General features: G+C 44.2%; 2 protein-coding genes across 2 annotated transcripts; one reads left to right on the top strand and one right to left on the bottom strand.

Annotated features, from left to right (window-relative positions):
- Positions 1-294: 294 nt before the first annotated feature.
- LOC129760335 (cartilage oligomeric matrix protein-like) lies at positions 295-5,006 on the bottom strand. The gene is made up of 5 exons (XM_055757972.1): positions 2,722-5,006; positions 1,378-2,655; positions 1,093-1,321; positions 511-1,025; positions 295-455 (listed from the first exon to the last, which is right to left on the bottom strand). The coding sequence occupies exons 1-5, from the start codon at positions 2,936-2,938 to the stop codon at positions 364-366; spliced, it is 2,331 nt and encodes a 776-aa protein (XP_055613947.1). The 5' UTR covers positions 2,939-5,006; the 3' UTR covers positions 295-363.
- Positions 3,229-10,191, top strand: LOC129760336 (microtubule-associated protein futsch-like). Its single transcript, XM_055757973.1, has 3 exons — positions 3,229-3,488; positions 3,552-9,850; positions 9,917-10,191. Exons 1-3 carry the CDS (start codon positions 3,274-3,276, stop codon positions 10,189-10,191), a joined length of 6,789 nt encoding a protein of 2,262 aa, XP_055613948.1. The 5' UTR covers positions 3,229-3,273.
- The last annotated feature ends 3,456 nt before the right edge of the window (positions 10,192-13,647 follow it).

Below are 13,647 nucleotides of genomic sequence, written 5' to 3'. Positions count from 1 at the left end.
GATTCATTTGAAAAGAATAGGGGGATCGAATCCATTCCAGGAAAACATTAACGATAATAGACAGATATAACACAAAGTGGAACCGTCCGTGTCGTTGATGAACGACGATTCAAATTAAGAAATAAATAACCATCGGGTAGAGAGGATTAGGCATTTTAAATTGAACACAATCGTTTGGTAGACTTAGAATTCGAAATTCAAGTTAGAAGATCGCCACGGTAACATCTTTTTGTGGGTTTCAGATAAGGAAAAAATGTTGGCATCATTACCTTAAGTAAATGATTTATTGCTATACTTCTTCAAAACGTTCCTCAATAAAGATTGACCTATTGGGTTCAATCGTGTATGAAGTTGTAACTAAGGTTACCACAGAGTATCGGCTACTTTGATTTTACGTTTTTGCTGCCAGCTCAATCTGCCCTCGATTTCGTTGTATATATTTTTCGGAATTGTATCTGTAAAAAAGCTTTATTGTGATGAAAACATTTACCAGCATGGTTGTTGACTCACCCTCGCATCGGTATATCAAGTTGGACCAGGTGATACCGGCTTGCGAAAAGCAATAGACTCCCAGCCGTCCTCCTCGGATAGTTCGATCGAAAATGTTTCCCGAGTCGGCCTGCAAATCCGTGCCCTTGTACAGTTGGAAACGTATCAAACCTATGGCGGGACGATGCAGCAATCTCCAGCGATAAGCCGTTTTGAAGGCCCATCCCCGTTTAACCGTATCTTGCCACAGCAGTTTCGTTTGGCCCTCAATACTGCCATCGTTCCACAAACTGTTTCTGAGTGTGACTCCTGGCCCAGTGGTACTGTTGACCAATTTTAATAATATCCCAGAAGTTGCTTTGGCAATAAATGGGTTCATTTCCCAATAGTATTGGTAAGCTTGTTTCCACGAAACTACGTAGAACTTCCTGTTTTTGACGTAGCCGAAGACAAATCCAACAAAATCATCATCGCCGTACAGTGGATCGTTGACGTGGAAGGTACCCTCGAAATCTACCCCTCGCATACGATCACGACTGTTGAAAATAGAATACATGATAGGAAGCCACTCAGGTTCGAAACTTTTGATAAAGAAAAACATACCCGATCGCTAGTCCAGGGTCGCTGTTGAACTTTTGAAAGATTTCTGCCCCCTTGTTACGGATCTCCCAATATGGATCCTGCTGACTGTCTCCAAACGGATCCAAAGCTACCGTGGTGAAATTGCGGAAATCTGAATGCTTTATTTCAGCATTCCTAGGACAGTTGTCCAGCCAATCGACGATTCCATCCCCATCGAAGTCCAGTTCACAGGCGTCGCCAACACCATTTGCTGAAATTTGTAGTGAATTTTGTTATGTCGGCTTAAGTTCATCTACTTGTACGTACCATTTTCATCTTTTTGATCAGCGTTCGCTATGAGCATGCAATTGTCTTCATCATTCGGAACTCCATCGTTATCTCGATCGTCATCACAGGCATCTCCCAGCCCATCACCATCGCTATCCAACTGATCGACGTTTGCTAACTCCCTGCAGTTGTCTCTATCGTCTTGAACGCCATCTTCATCTTGATCTCGCTCGGTATCGCAAACATCTCCCACCTCATCACCGTCAGAATCTTCCTGTTTGGGATTCCAACCATCTGGACAGTTGTCACAAGCATCACCAATGCCATCTCCGTCCCTATCCACCTGATCAGCATTGTGAACGAGCACGCAATTATCGTGGCGATTCGCTATACCATCACCGTCCACATCGTCGTCACACGAGTTTCCAATTCCATCTCCATCCAAGTCTAACTGAAGCGTATTACTCACGTAAACACAATTATCGCACTTATCTCCAATAAAATCTCCATCGCTATCCTCCTGACCAGGATTAGCATCGTACGGACAATTATCCAACTCATTTTTCTTCCCATCAAAGTCCACATCCAGCTCACAGGCATCACCAATTCCGTCTCGATTCCGATCTTCCTGCCCGGAGTTCGGCAGCAATCTACAATTATCGCTTCGACACACCGGATCCGAACAACTCAACTTCTCATCCGGATAACCGTCCAAATCAGAATCTTTCCCACACATCACTCCATTACCAGCCATTCCCACCGGACACTCTCCGCAGACAAAAAACGGTTCAGCAAGTTTCTTCTGACAGCTAACCCCCGAAAAACAAGGCTTCAGTTGACATGCATTCCTGCTACAGAACTTTCCGTTACCCTCGAAACCCTTGGGACATTCTCCACATTCAAAGTGCGGGGGCTCTTTCTTCCACTGGCAGCTTACCCCGCTGAAGCAAGGCTTTGAACCGCATACATCCATTCTACGACACTCTTTACCATCACCTTCGTAACCACTTGGACAAGACCCACAGCTGTAATACGGAAAGTCTTCACTAATCGTACAATCCACGCCCTGGAAGCAGGGGTTTTCCAAACACAGATTCCTCTTCTGACAAACTCTTCCATCCCCGTCAAACCCTATCGGACAGAGCCCACAGTGCGGTACGTCGTTGATCTGCCGACAACTCACCCCTGGATGACAAAGTTCCCTGCGACAAAACGGTTCATCCGATACCGGAAACTGATCCTGACGACTACAGTTGCCACATTTATCCAGAAGGTTTCTCAGAAAACTTAACTCCCTCCAAATAAGATCATAGTGGACTGTTAAAAGAAAAAAAAAACCGATTCCAACAAACTTTGAATTTTTTTTACCAAATTTAAACCTACCATCGCAATCGTACTCGTACATCGGGGTATCCATGGCCCGGTACGCTTCCATGGTTTTACCCGCTCGGGGTAACACAGGTTTCCGGTTCGGGAGGAAAACGTTATCTAGATACCAATCGCGGAAGTCGCCATAACGGCGCAGCTCTGCTGCAGCCGATCCGCCCAGTTTGCATTGCTGCACTAGGATGAGTGCTGAGAACCACCAGAGGATGAACATTTCGCGCGCTGAAGTTTTCGTGGATAACTGACTACAAACTAGACTGAGCGTTGTAATTTTGTCTTCTTCCAATGTGGGTAATTCGATACTATCAGTTCCGATACCGCCAGACAGTCATAGAACTGACTTTGTATTGATACACTTTACAGTGGATTGGAGTCTTTCTTACATGTCAACTAGAATACTGTTCTTATAGGATAACATTACTAACACGTACAAATATATTCAATGATTGATGAAAACTTGCTAACGGACCCCTCCCCCCTCCATTTCTTTTTCTATTGCAGTGGCACGAGGCACAGGACTTCGGCCGGAAGCGGGAGATCCGGGCGCATATGTACAAACTCCGCGAGGAGCGACTGAAGGCACTGTACGACCAGGTGGAAACTCCGATTTCCATCCCCACCATCGGCTTCATCATGGAGAACACCAACACCAAATTCGGCATCACGGCTAAGTCAACGGGCGCAAGTCACGGAGACTCCCTAGCCGACCACAGCTTCGAAAGTTTCAAGACCAAGGAGATTCGGGACTCCGAGAGTCCCACCAGGTGAGAGGTTTACTGGAATATTTGTTGGAATATTGAAGAAATGAAATTGTTTTTTTGTAACAGGTTTGGAACAGTCATCCCATCGGACAACAGTGGCTGGAACATAACGACTTCAGAGGAACTGAGCACCGATGGCAAAACACACACCGTCCGTAGTACCGCCACTACCGAAGGAACTAAAGACATCAAAGATGGGCGAACCTCATTCGCCGGTAGGAATGAGGAAGCGCACAGCGAACGTATGGACGGGGATGATAAGAACTTTGTGCACAGCAAAGGCGATCAGTCGTCTACGTATCTCGCCGAAAATACTGTGATCGAGGGGGACGATGGTTGTAAAATTCAGAAGAAATCCTCGTCCGTCACTACATCTTCTTCGAGAGTGATTCGGTCTCATCAAACTACTTCCAACGACGATATGGACTTCGCACCCATCAAAGAATTCAGTGGCGCTAATTCGAGTATTAAAGAGTCGAACAGTCAAAAAACCACTACTTCCAGCAGTACTCGAGAAGAGAAGCTCAGCTCCAGCCAACAGAGTCAGGAAGTTGATGGAAACATAGCTAGCAAGCCGTTGTCCAGAGACCCGGATCGTGTTAGTGAAGCCTTCAAACTTCTTGAACAACCTGGACAAATCCTGTCGAAAGATGTTGTAATGATCAATCCTACCACGAAACAGATCACCATTACCAAGAAATTGGACGACGGAACAACAGTCACGACCCGTTCTTTCGAAAAAACTGGACAAGTAGAAACACAGCACATGGCGTCTTCCTCCTCCACTTCGACAACTGTGAGCAAGTCTCAAAGCCGACGAGAATCGGAAGCGTCCACATTTCACAAGCAAGACGAAATCGAAAACCGAAACACTAAACGAGATATCTCCGATAAAATAACTAACCAGCAATTCATCCTAGATGAACGTGCTGATCGGGAACGAAGCGAACACGTTGAAACGTCACAAAGCACCGCACAGCATAAGATTTCGGTGGACATGAGTGCTGCTCATGATTCGTTTGCTCGCTCGCTACGCTGCGTTTCACCAACTGGAAGCGTACGATCAGTCCGCTCTACTTCAACCACAGGTCGATCAAGCGTAAGTCCCGATAAGTCCCGACGTGATCGACGATCTCCATCCCGAGACTCCGATACTAGTCGTTTCAGTTCCCACACTACTACCCGAACAAGTCGTTCGGAGCTGTCCAATCGCGACTACATGAAGCCAACTATCACATCCGAACGTAAGCAATCGACGTTCAAGGAATCTTCGACCCAGGAATCAACCTTCAACAACGACAGCTACGATAGCGTTGAAAGAACAACGTCTCAGAAAGAGCGATCTGCTAGTCCCAAAAAAGTTCCACAAAACACCCCGGATATGACCCCTAGAGGACCTTCCCCGGACAAGTTGTCACGCCATGCTTCTCCGAGCAAAACACCAAAAGAAGGTTCTCCGTTCTGTTCCGTTGATATGCCAGAATCAAAACCCACGGTAAAACGAGATATCTACGCGCAACTGATTCGCGAAAGCTCGTCCGATAAGTTCGATGTCGATACAACGATTACAGTTTCAACAAGCGGCAAATCTCAGCGTCAAATCCGTGAAGACGTTGAGGTGTTCGACACCAGCAAACAAATCACCGACCTGGACGACATCACTGTTAATGTCAAACTGGAGAACGTAACCGACGACATTGAGGTTACTACAACAGTTGAAGAAGTAGACGTGGATAGCAAGGATGTTAAGAAGACAACTGGCAAGCAAAAGCCACCGCTGCGGCGAACTGAGACGTTCGAAGAACGCTGTCGCAAAATACTCGGCATGGGCGATAAAACGGACAGTGTAGAAAAGGGAGAGGAGAACAAAAACAGTATCTTCAGCACGTATGACAACACGATAACGCGTACTTCCGAGATGCGTGAGAAGCGTAAGAAGATTGAACAGGAAGTCAAAACTATTGAAACCGAAGCGATGAAATCTGCTCGTAGAGCAAGTGAGTTCATCAACAGCGAACGTCGAACTTCTTCCAAAAATATTTCTCCAACCAGAAGACCTTCGGAAGCTATGAAAGAGACGTCTCCAGTAAGAAAAGTTTCCAAAGAACCATCTCCAGTTAAATCCACATCTCCGATGAGGAAGCACTCTCAACCTTCTCCTGAACGTCGTCCTGTACAGTCCGTTAAGGAACCGTCACCCGTTCGGAAGTATTCTCAACCTTCACCCGAACGCCGTCTCAAAGAAGAACGTCCCAAGGAACAATCCCCGGTTCGTAAGCAATCGCATCCATCTCCAGATCGTCGCATGAAGGAAGATTCTCCGAGTAGAAAGTTATCGGAAGTTCATCGTTGTTCTCGTTCTCATGAGCGCTCGCCAACACCGACGGAAAAATCTCCGACCCGAAAGACCTCGAATTCGATCCAACAAGATACCAGTCCGATTCGCAAGATTTCCGGTTCACCTACCAGGAAAACTTCGCAAACGGAAACTATCGTCACGAAATCCACCTCCACTTCCAAGGCGGACATTCTCGTAAGCCAGAAGAAAGAAGGCAAGAACCTCTCGATAACCGAAATCACTATTCAACCGGTGATCGAGACGAAAAAGTCCGATAAAATCCTCACCAAGCAGACCTCGGACAACAGGTTTGAGAGACGTTCTACCAGTAGCAAGGTCGTCACCAACAAAAGTTCTTCCGATTTCGATGTTAAGCGTCGAGCTGCATTGGATAAGACCGAATCGGTTAGTGACCGAACCAGTCGAATCACCGGAAAAACTCGTACACCGGCTACCAGTCCTGATAAACGTCGACCTCAGGACGTTAGTCCAACTAAGCAGGACAAGACCAAGAACCATATTACAGTGGCTAAAATTAAAATTGAGCCCGTTCGCAAACCGATCCACGCTAAGGTTATTGTTGAAGATCGTTCGAATCGAGCTACGTCGAAAGCTACCGCCAAAACTACTAGGAAATTCGTGGAAGATTTGGTTGTTGAATCTGATAAAGATACCGGCATCTCCGAGAACGAGTATGACGACGATATGGTGACAACTGTTAAAACCACGACCACTACAGTGACAACGACCAAGAAACATCCAGTGTCTGAGCGCAAAGATTCAGGTCCCATGAATAAGACATCTAGATTAACTAGTCGAATTTCGAACGAAAATATTCTGAAATCGAACAACGTTGCTGCTAGTACCAATAAACGGTCCTCGCTTACGACAAAGTCTTCAACGGTCACCAATACGGCAAGCTCAACTAGAAGAACATCTTCGGATCGTCCGGTCAAATGCATCACCACCAAGACCATCAACCTCTCGACGAAGCCGATGATCGAATCGGACAATCTAGACAACGTTGTCATAGACATCCAGCAGGCGAAATCATCCCGGGAACCTACCCCTAATAAGCTGATCCCAATCCCAGTATCCCCTGAAGAGGACACCGGAAAGCCTCGGTTCCCGGACACCGTTCAGGAACCGGACGACGAACCCAAACCGGCTCCCAAGGTGAACAACATTCCCATTTTCGAGGAAGCAACGAACGACTACATCGGCTGTGAAATTACCGAAGTGGAAGACCAGGAAGTGCGAGCTGCTCGGGCAATGCGCATCACCAACCTGGATCGGGTTACCGAGGACGATGAATCGCTGCTCAGCGTGACGGAAAAGGTTTCCAAGTTCGCCGAGGAAGCTAATCGGTTGAATGATGTCTTAGGGAAGACACCGAACCGGTTCGTGCGACAGGAGTTCGACGATTTGGATGAACACTTGAAGTCGGACGAGTGCTTGCTGAGTGTATCGGATAAGGTGACGAAGTTCATTTCGACCGCTGAGGAGGTGAAGAAGATCAAAACTTCCGGGCCGTTTGTTCCAGAGTGTAAGGTGACCATTGACGTGACTGAATCGGATGAGTGTTTGCTAAGTGTCAATGATAAGATTTCAAAGTTCGCACATGGTGCGAATACGACGTCTGAAATGAACACTTCAAGTGTTAGTGTTACGGTAGATGACGTAGACCGAAGCATGGTTGAAGTTGACGACGAATCTTTGTTGAGTGTTTCGGAAAAGAAGAAGAAGTTCATTTCGGCGGCAGGTACTCCGCAGAAATCGCCGGAACTGGTTAAGAATGTTATGAAACAAACAACACGACACGAGCGAGTCGTGGATGAAGATTCGGAAGATCAGAAGGCAAACATAACCGAGAGATACACTACGGCTACACTGACTAAGCCTCGGGAGAAGGTAACGCAAAATGTTGGACTCCGGAGCACCGAAGCGGTTAAGAAGGCTAAACAAATCTTCGAAACAGGTAACAAGGCTGCAGCGTCTGAGCTGGCGAAGCAGAAAGATATACTGAGCCGTCCATCTATCTGGGAAGATCGTCGCAAGAAAGAACAGACAACGGTGACGGAAGAGAAGCAAACAACTGTGCAGGAGACAAACAAGAAAGACGTTAAGTTGACGGATATTGGTGTTTTCAAGAAAGCGGAAGACGTTGAACCGAAAGACGCTTCCAAGGGACGTCGCGATAGCGGAACGAACAAGACTCCAGCTTACATACGGGACACGGTTTCAAATAAGAAAGATTTGTTCGAAAAGAGGATCTCTTCGTCGAAGCTGGAAACCTCCGAGGTAGCAAAATCGAAGTCTGTTCAGGAGGACGCTCAAACCAATGTGAAGCGATCCTCAATCACGGAGAAATACGAACGCTCCATCTCGAAGGAGATGCCAGCTCCGGGAAATAAACCTTCCTACATGAGTCACACGGTTTGTTCGCTGGAGCACATCAATTCCGGTCGCCGTGAGTCGGTTGATCAAACGCAAAGATCGGGTAAGATTGAGGAGCAGCAGCAAACGCAGCAGGAAACGGTGAAAAGCACTAACAAATTCGGAGTTGAGTTGAAGCGAATGGATTCGGGTCGTAATGTGGGCTCCAATACAGCTACGCTGAGACGCAAGAGTTCGGTTGATACCACTGTTATTGAGGAAATATTTGATCTGGAAACGTTGGAGAAAATGTTGGAAGCTGTTACTGGTTATGAACAGAGAAGGCGCATTCGAGCTCAGATTCGTTTGGCAAAGAAGATGGGAGAGAAGTCTACGACGACTACCACAACTACAACTACAACAACGGTTAAAATGAATGGTAGAGTGAGAGATGTCAGCCCCAAAAGAAAAACGGAAGTCAGTCCCACACGAGCTATGCGGAAAATATCTCAAGACGTAGAAATTAAGTTGGTGGAGAAGCAATCGGAACCAGTTCAGCGAAGCGTCAGTCCGTCGAAGGCCAAGCCTACGATGAATGGAAAAGCTACTACTACGACTACTTCAACAATCACCACGAAGACTCAAAAAGTTGCAGAAAAGGCACCGCAGAAGGACGTCACTGACAAACCAATCTGGGCAACGACCAACATTCTGAAGAAGGCCTCAGAAACTACTCGCACCTTCAAAACGAACTCAACGGTCACCTCCACCAAGAAACCAACGAACACAATAATGCGGGAGGTACCGAAAGAAACCAAGCCTACGGATTGCATCACATCCAGCTACGGCGTCGGGCCAACCGATGAGAATGGTCTGCCACTGTTCGGTATTCGCGCGTTGAAGAAGAAACCGGCAGCACCGGCAGCAGCCGACATGGAAACCTCGTCCAAAATCAGCGGCTCGTTCATGTCAGAGACGCTGTACTCGGAAAACGGAGGCCCAGCCGTTGGAGAACGCAAAACCATGCTGTATTCTTCGGACGCTAAGGATTTTGATGACTTAAGGATGGAAGGAGGCAACAGGAAATTGTCTGATGTACGTGATAAGCTGTTGGAAAGGGAGAACTCTCGCAAAGGCCTAATCTCGGTGACTAAGACGGAGAAAATTAGCAATGGAGGTAGTCATGTAACGACTGAAGTGGGAATCTTGGACGATGGAGCACCTCGAGATGGTAAAGTCGTTCGGAAAGGATCGGTTAAGGAGCTGACCGAACGTTTTGTGCACAAAGAATCCTCTTCGTCATTGCTTTCGGAGAAAACTTACCCAAAAGCCGGATTGATCTTGAGATCGACTCAGAGCCATTCCAGTCGATCGTCAACACCCTGTGAAATCAGCTCGGTTCGATCGGGATCGGTGGAGTTTGACGAGAACGATTTGGAACTGAGGTCTTCAGGTTCGAAGTCGACGGTTCGTGAGAGCTTGTTAACGTCTAGTTGGAGTGGTGATCAGAAAAACGAAGACGAGGACGGTGTCGTGTTCCGAAAGAGCTCCAGTTCTAGCTCGAGCCGACAAACCAGATCATTCCTCAACGACAGCAGCCGAGTGTCCGGTGTTCAGGACGTTTTGGATCGGATGCGGAATGCCGATAATGGTAAGTTTGAACAAAAATTGTGACACAGAATATGTTCTAATTTGTAAACAAAAAAAAATCTTCCAGTCGAAGAAACCGGTGATTCGGTCGAGGATCGGGAAGCTCGAGCCCTGCTAAACAAGTTCCTCGGTGCTTCGGTATTGATGAGCGGCATGGAGTCGATGGTGGCGAGCAGGGGAGAGGAATCGTCGTCGATTGAAGGTAGTTCGATGCCCGGCGTGAAAACGGTAAGTCATAAAAAGCAATTTTCACACATTTTTAAGTCACTTTCGATTACCGAAAACCTCAAGATGCGTCATCCAGATGCGAATAATTCGGAAGGACAGCACCCCGGGTTCTAAAATCTTCTGAATGCAATGACCGGCGGCAACGCAGAGATTGTAATTAGAAGTCATGAGCGGTTTTGTTGATTTTTTGTCGAAAGTGAGCCGTTAAACTCTCGAAGTGTTTTGTTTTTTTTTTCTTTTTTTGCTTCAACTACGTATAATGTCTTACGAGTAGTGGTAGCACTTGTCGGAATCATTAATCAAATGAATGGCGACGCCTGCTGTAATGATTTTTCTCTCACCATTTTCCTTTGCTTCTCAAGTTCACATGTACACATAGGTACGGTTTGAACGAATTTAGACTAATATAGACCGAGTGGTAATGATCTAAAACAGAAGGTGAAAATCTCAATCGTTTGTTTACACCGCGTTTTTAATGCGTTTGTGTCGTTTGCGTTTTTCAAGGTCGAGCGGTGTTGCACAATGTGTTTCGAACTGAATGGGACATCCATCCTTATGTCTATCTGTTTTCCAAGTCCTAATTAGGGGGTTTCCACAGTCTAACGCCTCGTATTGTTATTGTTCTGAGGGGGTCAAAAACAATAATTTAGCCCAAGGAAGCTTCTGATGTGGTCCCGACGATTTTATTTGACCACGTGCTTTCCCCCATGCAGATTGACATCATCCAGAAAAACAAAACAACAGTCTCGTCCATCAACTTTCTCGTTCGGAATGGACGGTTAACCCCGTTTCCTTAAATGTCTTTATTATTATTACAATGATTGTAACGCCTGTCTGTGTGGTGATCAACAATCCCAACCCACAGGCTGGACCTTTTTGTTGTGAATTACGCCGCGTTGAATCCATTTTCGGTTTATATCGTTTATGCGTTCTCGAAGAAAAGCTGATCAAATCCAGACAGCGACAGAGATGTTTCCTCGCAAAAACGGCTAGACGTCATTATTGAATTTTAGTAACAAAAGTAGTGATGAAGGTCTGCCGTAAAAACTCATCGTGTTAAGTCGGAGTAAGTTTTAGGTCATTTTTGCCATACGACCGCTTTGAAACAAATGAGAACAATTTTTAACGGTCGCCAAGCAAAATAAACACCTAAATATTCACTGAATAATAAGCTTTAATTTTTATTTCTTCAGCATTTGTGTCTGTTTATTATAGATATGTCTGAAGGATTTGAAGTTTTTGTATAAATTCTAGGGTTAATTTAAAAAACAGTTTGAGATTGAGCCCATTACTCATATTCGATCTAGTAAATACTGTAAAATATTTTTATAAGCCTAAAAAAACCCAAGTCGTCAAAATATAACTCAATTGAGCCATTTAAAAGTCAGTTCAAAAATCCTTTGAACATAAAAAAATCATGAAAAATTGGGAACTGAAAAACAGCAATTAAGGAAATTTGGGAGTGTACTCTACCCTATCTACATTGTCCAGAAACCCTAATAAATACTAAATAGGCATCGCGACGCTCACTTGCAATCGAGAATACCAAAGGTGGTCATACTCGATACTTGATTTGGTAGTTTTACTATTTTTAGTACAGATAATACTGTTCAACTTTTAAATTTTGATAAATTTATTTCTTATTTCTTACAGTGTTACTTACTTTTGTCAACCTTTTCATTATGCAGTTGGAGTTGCGATTCGGCTTGGTCCATATGGCTTAACAAACCATTGCATTTTCACCGAATTTTTCTTTCAAATTTAATGACTCCGTCTCGTGAATACTTCGGCCATCCCGAACAGTGTTATATTGGTCACCCGGAAGTTTTTTGTAATCAAACTTTTAATATTTATGTTTCGTCGTTGATGCTAACGCACACCGATTTTCCACTCAGCAGTTGATCATATAACTTACGAGCTCTTAGTTTGACAGAAGGTGATTGTTTTGACTCCGCTTCCGCTTCTACTGCTTCTTATAAGTCTTTAGACCCAATCTTGCTTTGGCAAGATGGATGCTGCGAAGAGAGGATCCCACTTTTTTGGCCGTACTGAGGCAGTCTCCTACTGGCGTTAGCACACATGACTTTGCGGTCCAAAGTTTTGTCCACCGGACCCGGTTTCCGCCCGAATTTTTCTTGTCCACGAAGCTTCATTTCTCACCATACTTTTTTTTGGGTAAATTTTTTCGCCTATCAGTCTACTTAAAGAGCAAAAACAACTATTTATTTTAGATCCAACGTTTTGATCCTTATAGGATCATTATCAGGATCTTTTTGTTATGATTCGGCTAATCAGATAAAGCTGTCTTGTATATTGTGTACAAAATTTTGCGACCGTTCCTGCAATATTAGGATTTATATTCACCAGCATCTAAAAGTTGTCTCATAGTTTACACTTTCACTTTCCGGATATCCATACTTCCGGATTGCATTTCGGACCGCTCTAATGCTTACTTTTCTATTTTCACCAATCCACTCAGCAAAATACTGGGTAAAATATACCTTGGCACGGAGAAGGGATTCCACTTTTTTGGCCGTATCCCAAACCGAGGCAGTCTCCTACTTGCGTTAGCACACATGACTTCACGGTCCAAAGTTTTGTCCACCGGACCCGGTGGACCACCCAATTGTTTTTTTTTTTGTCCACGAAGCTTTCTTCCTCTCCATACTTCCGAATCGCATTTCGGACCGCTTCCATTCTTACTTCTTCCATTTTCGCGACTGACTCAGCAAAATGTTGAGGAAAGTACACGATATGTTCGCCCCTCTTAGGAGTAAGTATCAATATTTTGCACGCTTATACCTTTATTTACTGCGAACATTTCTGCGTTTCCTTATTTTTATGTGAGTTGAAAAACTGGAATTATTGGGAAAACAATTCAAAAACATTATTTTTTGACCCATTGTCACCCCGTACAACCGAAAGTACTCAACTTCGAATGTATGTACAGTAGTTTTTCGATTATATCACGGTCAAAAAAAATTTCACCGTGAATATGGCGAAACCGTGGATTTGGCGAAACTAAACATTTAAGTGGAAAAAAGTATTTTTACTGTCTTTAATCAGTAATTTATAATATTTTCAGTAGTGGAAACGTTTTGTATCAATAAATTTTGATCATGAGGCGTAATTATCAAAGATGACTAAACAAAAAGGATCGTTTTCAGTTCTAATTATTCCTCTCTAAAGCAAATTTTTAGGCTTTTTCTTGAAATAAAACAATGTTGTATATCCATTTGATAGTCTACATCTAATTAAAGTGAATTATTTTGTTTTGATGGAAATTTAACCGTCGTTATCTCTTATTTCAATTTTGAAAAAAAGTTCAAAAAAATTAGCATCAAAAAATTTGTTTCTGCTTATTTCAAATTTCAATATTTTAATCTTAACACCTTTGATGAACTAAAAAGTATATTTATTCGAAAAATATTTTGAAATTTGCTCAACTTAGACTTTTTCGGTGTGTTTCTCGAAATTTGCTTTATGGGCAGATAATCTTTTGTCTTTATATGTAGAAAACCAGAAATCTTAGTCATATTTTCAGACAAAGCTAGCAGAATTTCATTTTAT

Source organism: Uranotaenia lowii, unplaced genomic scaffold (assembly GCF_029784155.1).
Source record: "Uranotaenia lowii strain MFRU-FL unplaced genomic scaffold, ASM2978415v1 HiC_scaffold_579, whole genome shotgun sequence".
NCBI lineage: Eukaryota > Metazoa > Arthropoda > Insecta > Diptera > Culicidae > Uranotaenia > Uranotaenia lowii.
Note: the sequence above shows the minus strand (reverse complement) of the source record. Positions and strands in the feature narration are given on the sequence as shown.

Excerpts from the sequence above, each read along its gene's own strand:
- LOC129760335 (XM_055757972.1), bottom strand. The coding sequence starts at position 2,938 with ATGTTCATCCTCTGGTGGTTCTCAGCACTCATCCTAGTGCAGCAATGC. Across the intron at positions 2,656-2,721 it reads GTACGAGTACGATTGCGATG|TCCACTATGATCTTATTTGG; the intron begins GTAGGTTTAAAT and ends TTCTTTTAACAG. Across the intron at positions 456-510 it reads CTTGATATACCGATGCGAGG|ATACAATTCCGAAAAATATA; the intron begins GTGAGTCAACAA and ends GCTTTTTTACAG.
- LOC129760336 (XM_055757973.1), top strand. The coding sequence starts at position 3,274 with ATGTACAAACTCCGCGAGGAGCGACTGAAGGCACTGTACGACCAGGTG. Across the intron at positions 3,489-3,551 it reads GACTCCGAGAGTCCCACCAG|GTTTGGAACAGTCATCCCAT; the intron begins GTGAGAGGTTTA and ends TTTTTGTAACAG. Across the intron at positions 9,851-9,916 it reads GATGCGGAATGCCGATAATG|TCGAAGAAACCGGTGATTCG; the intron begins GTAAGTTTGAAC and ends AAAATCTTCCAG.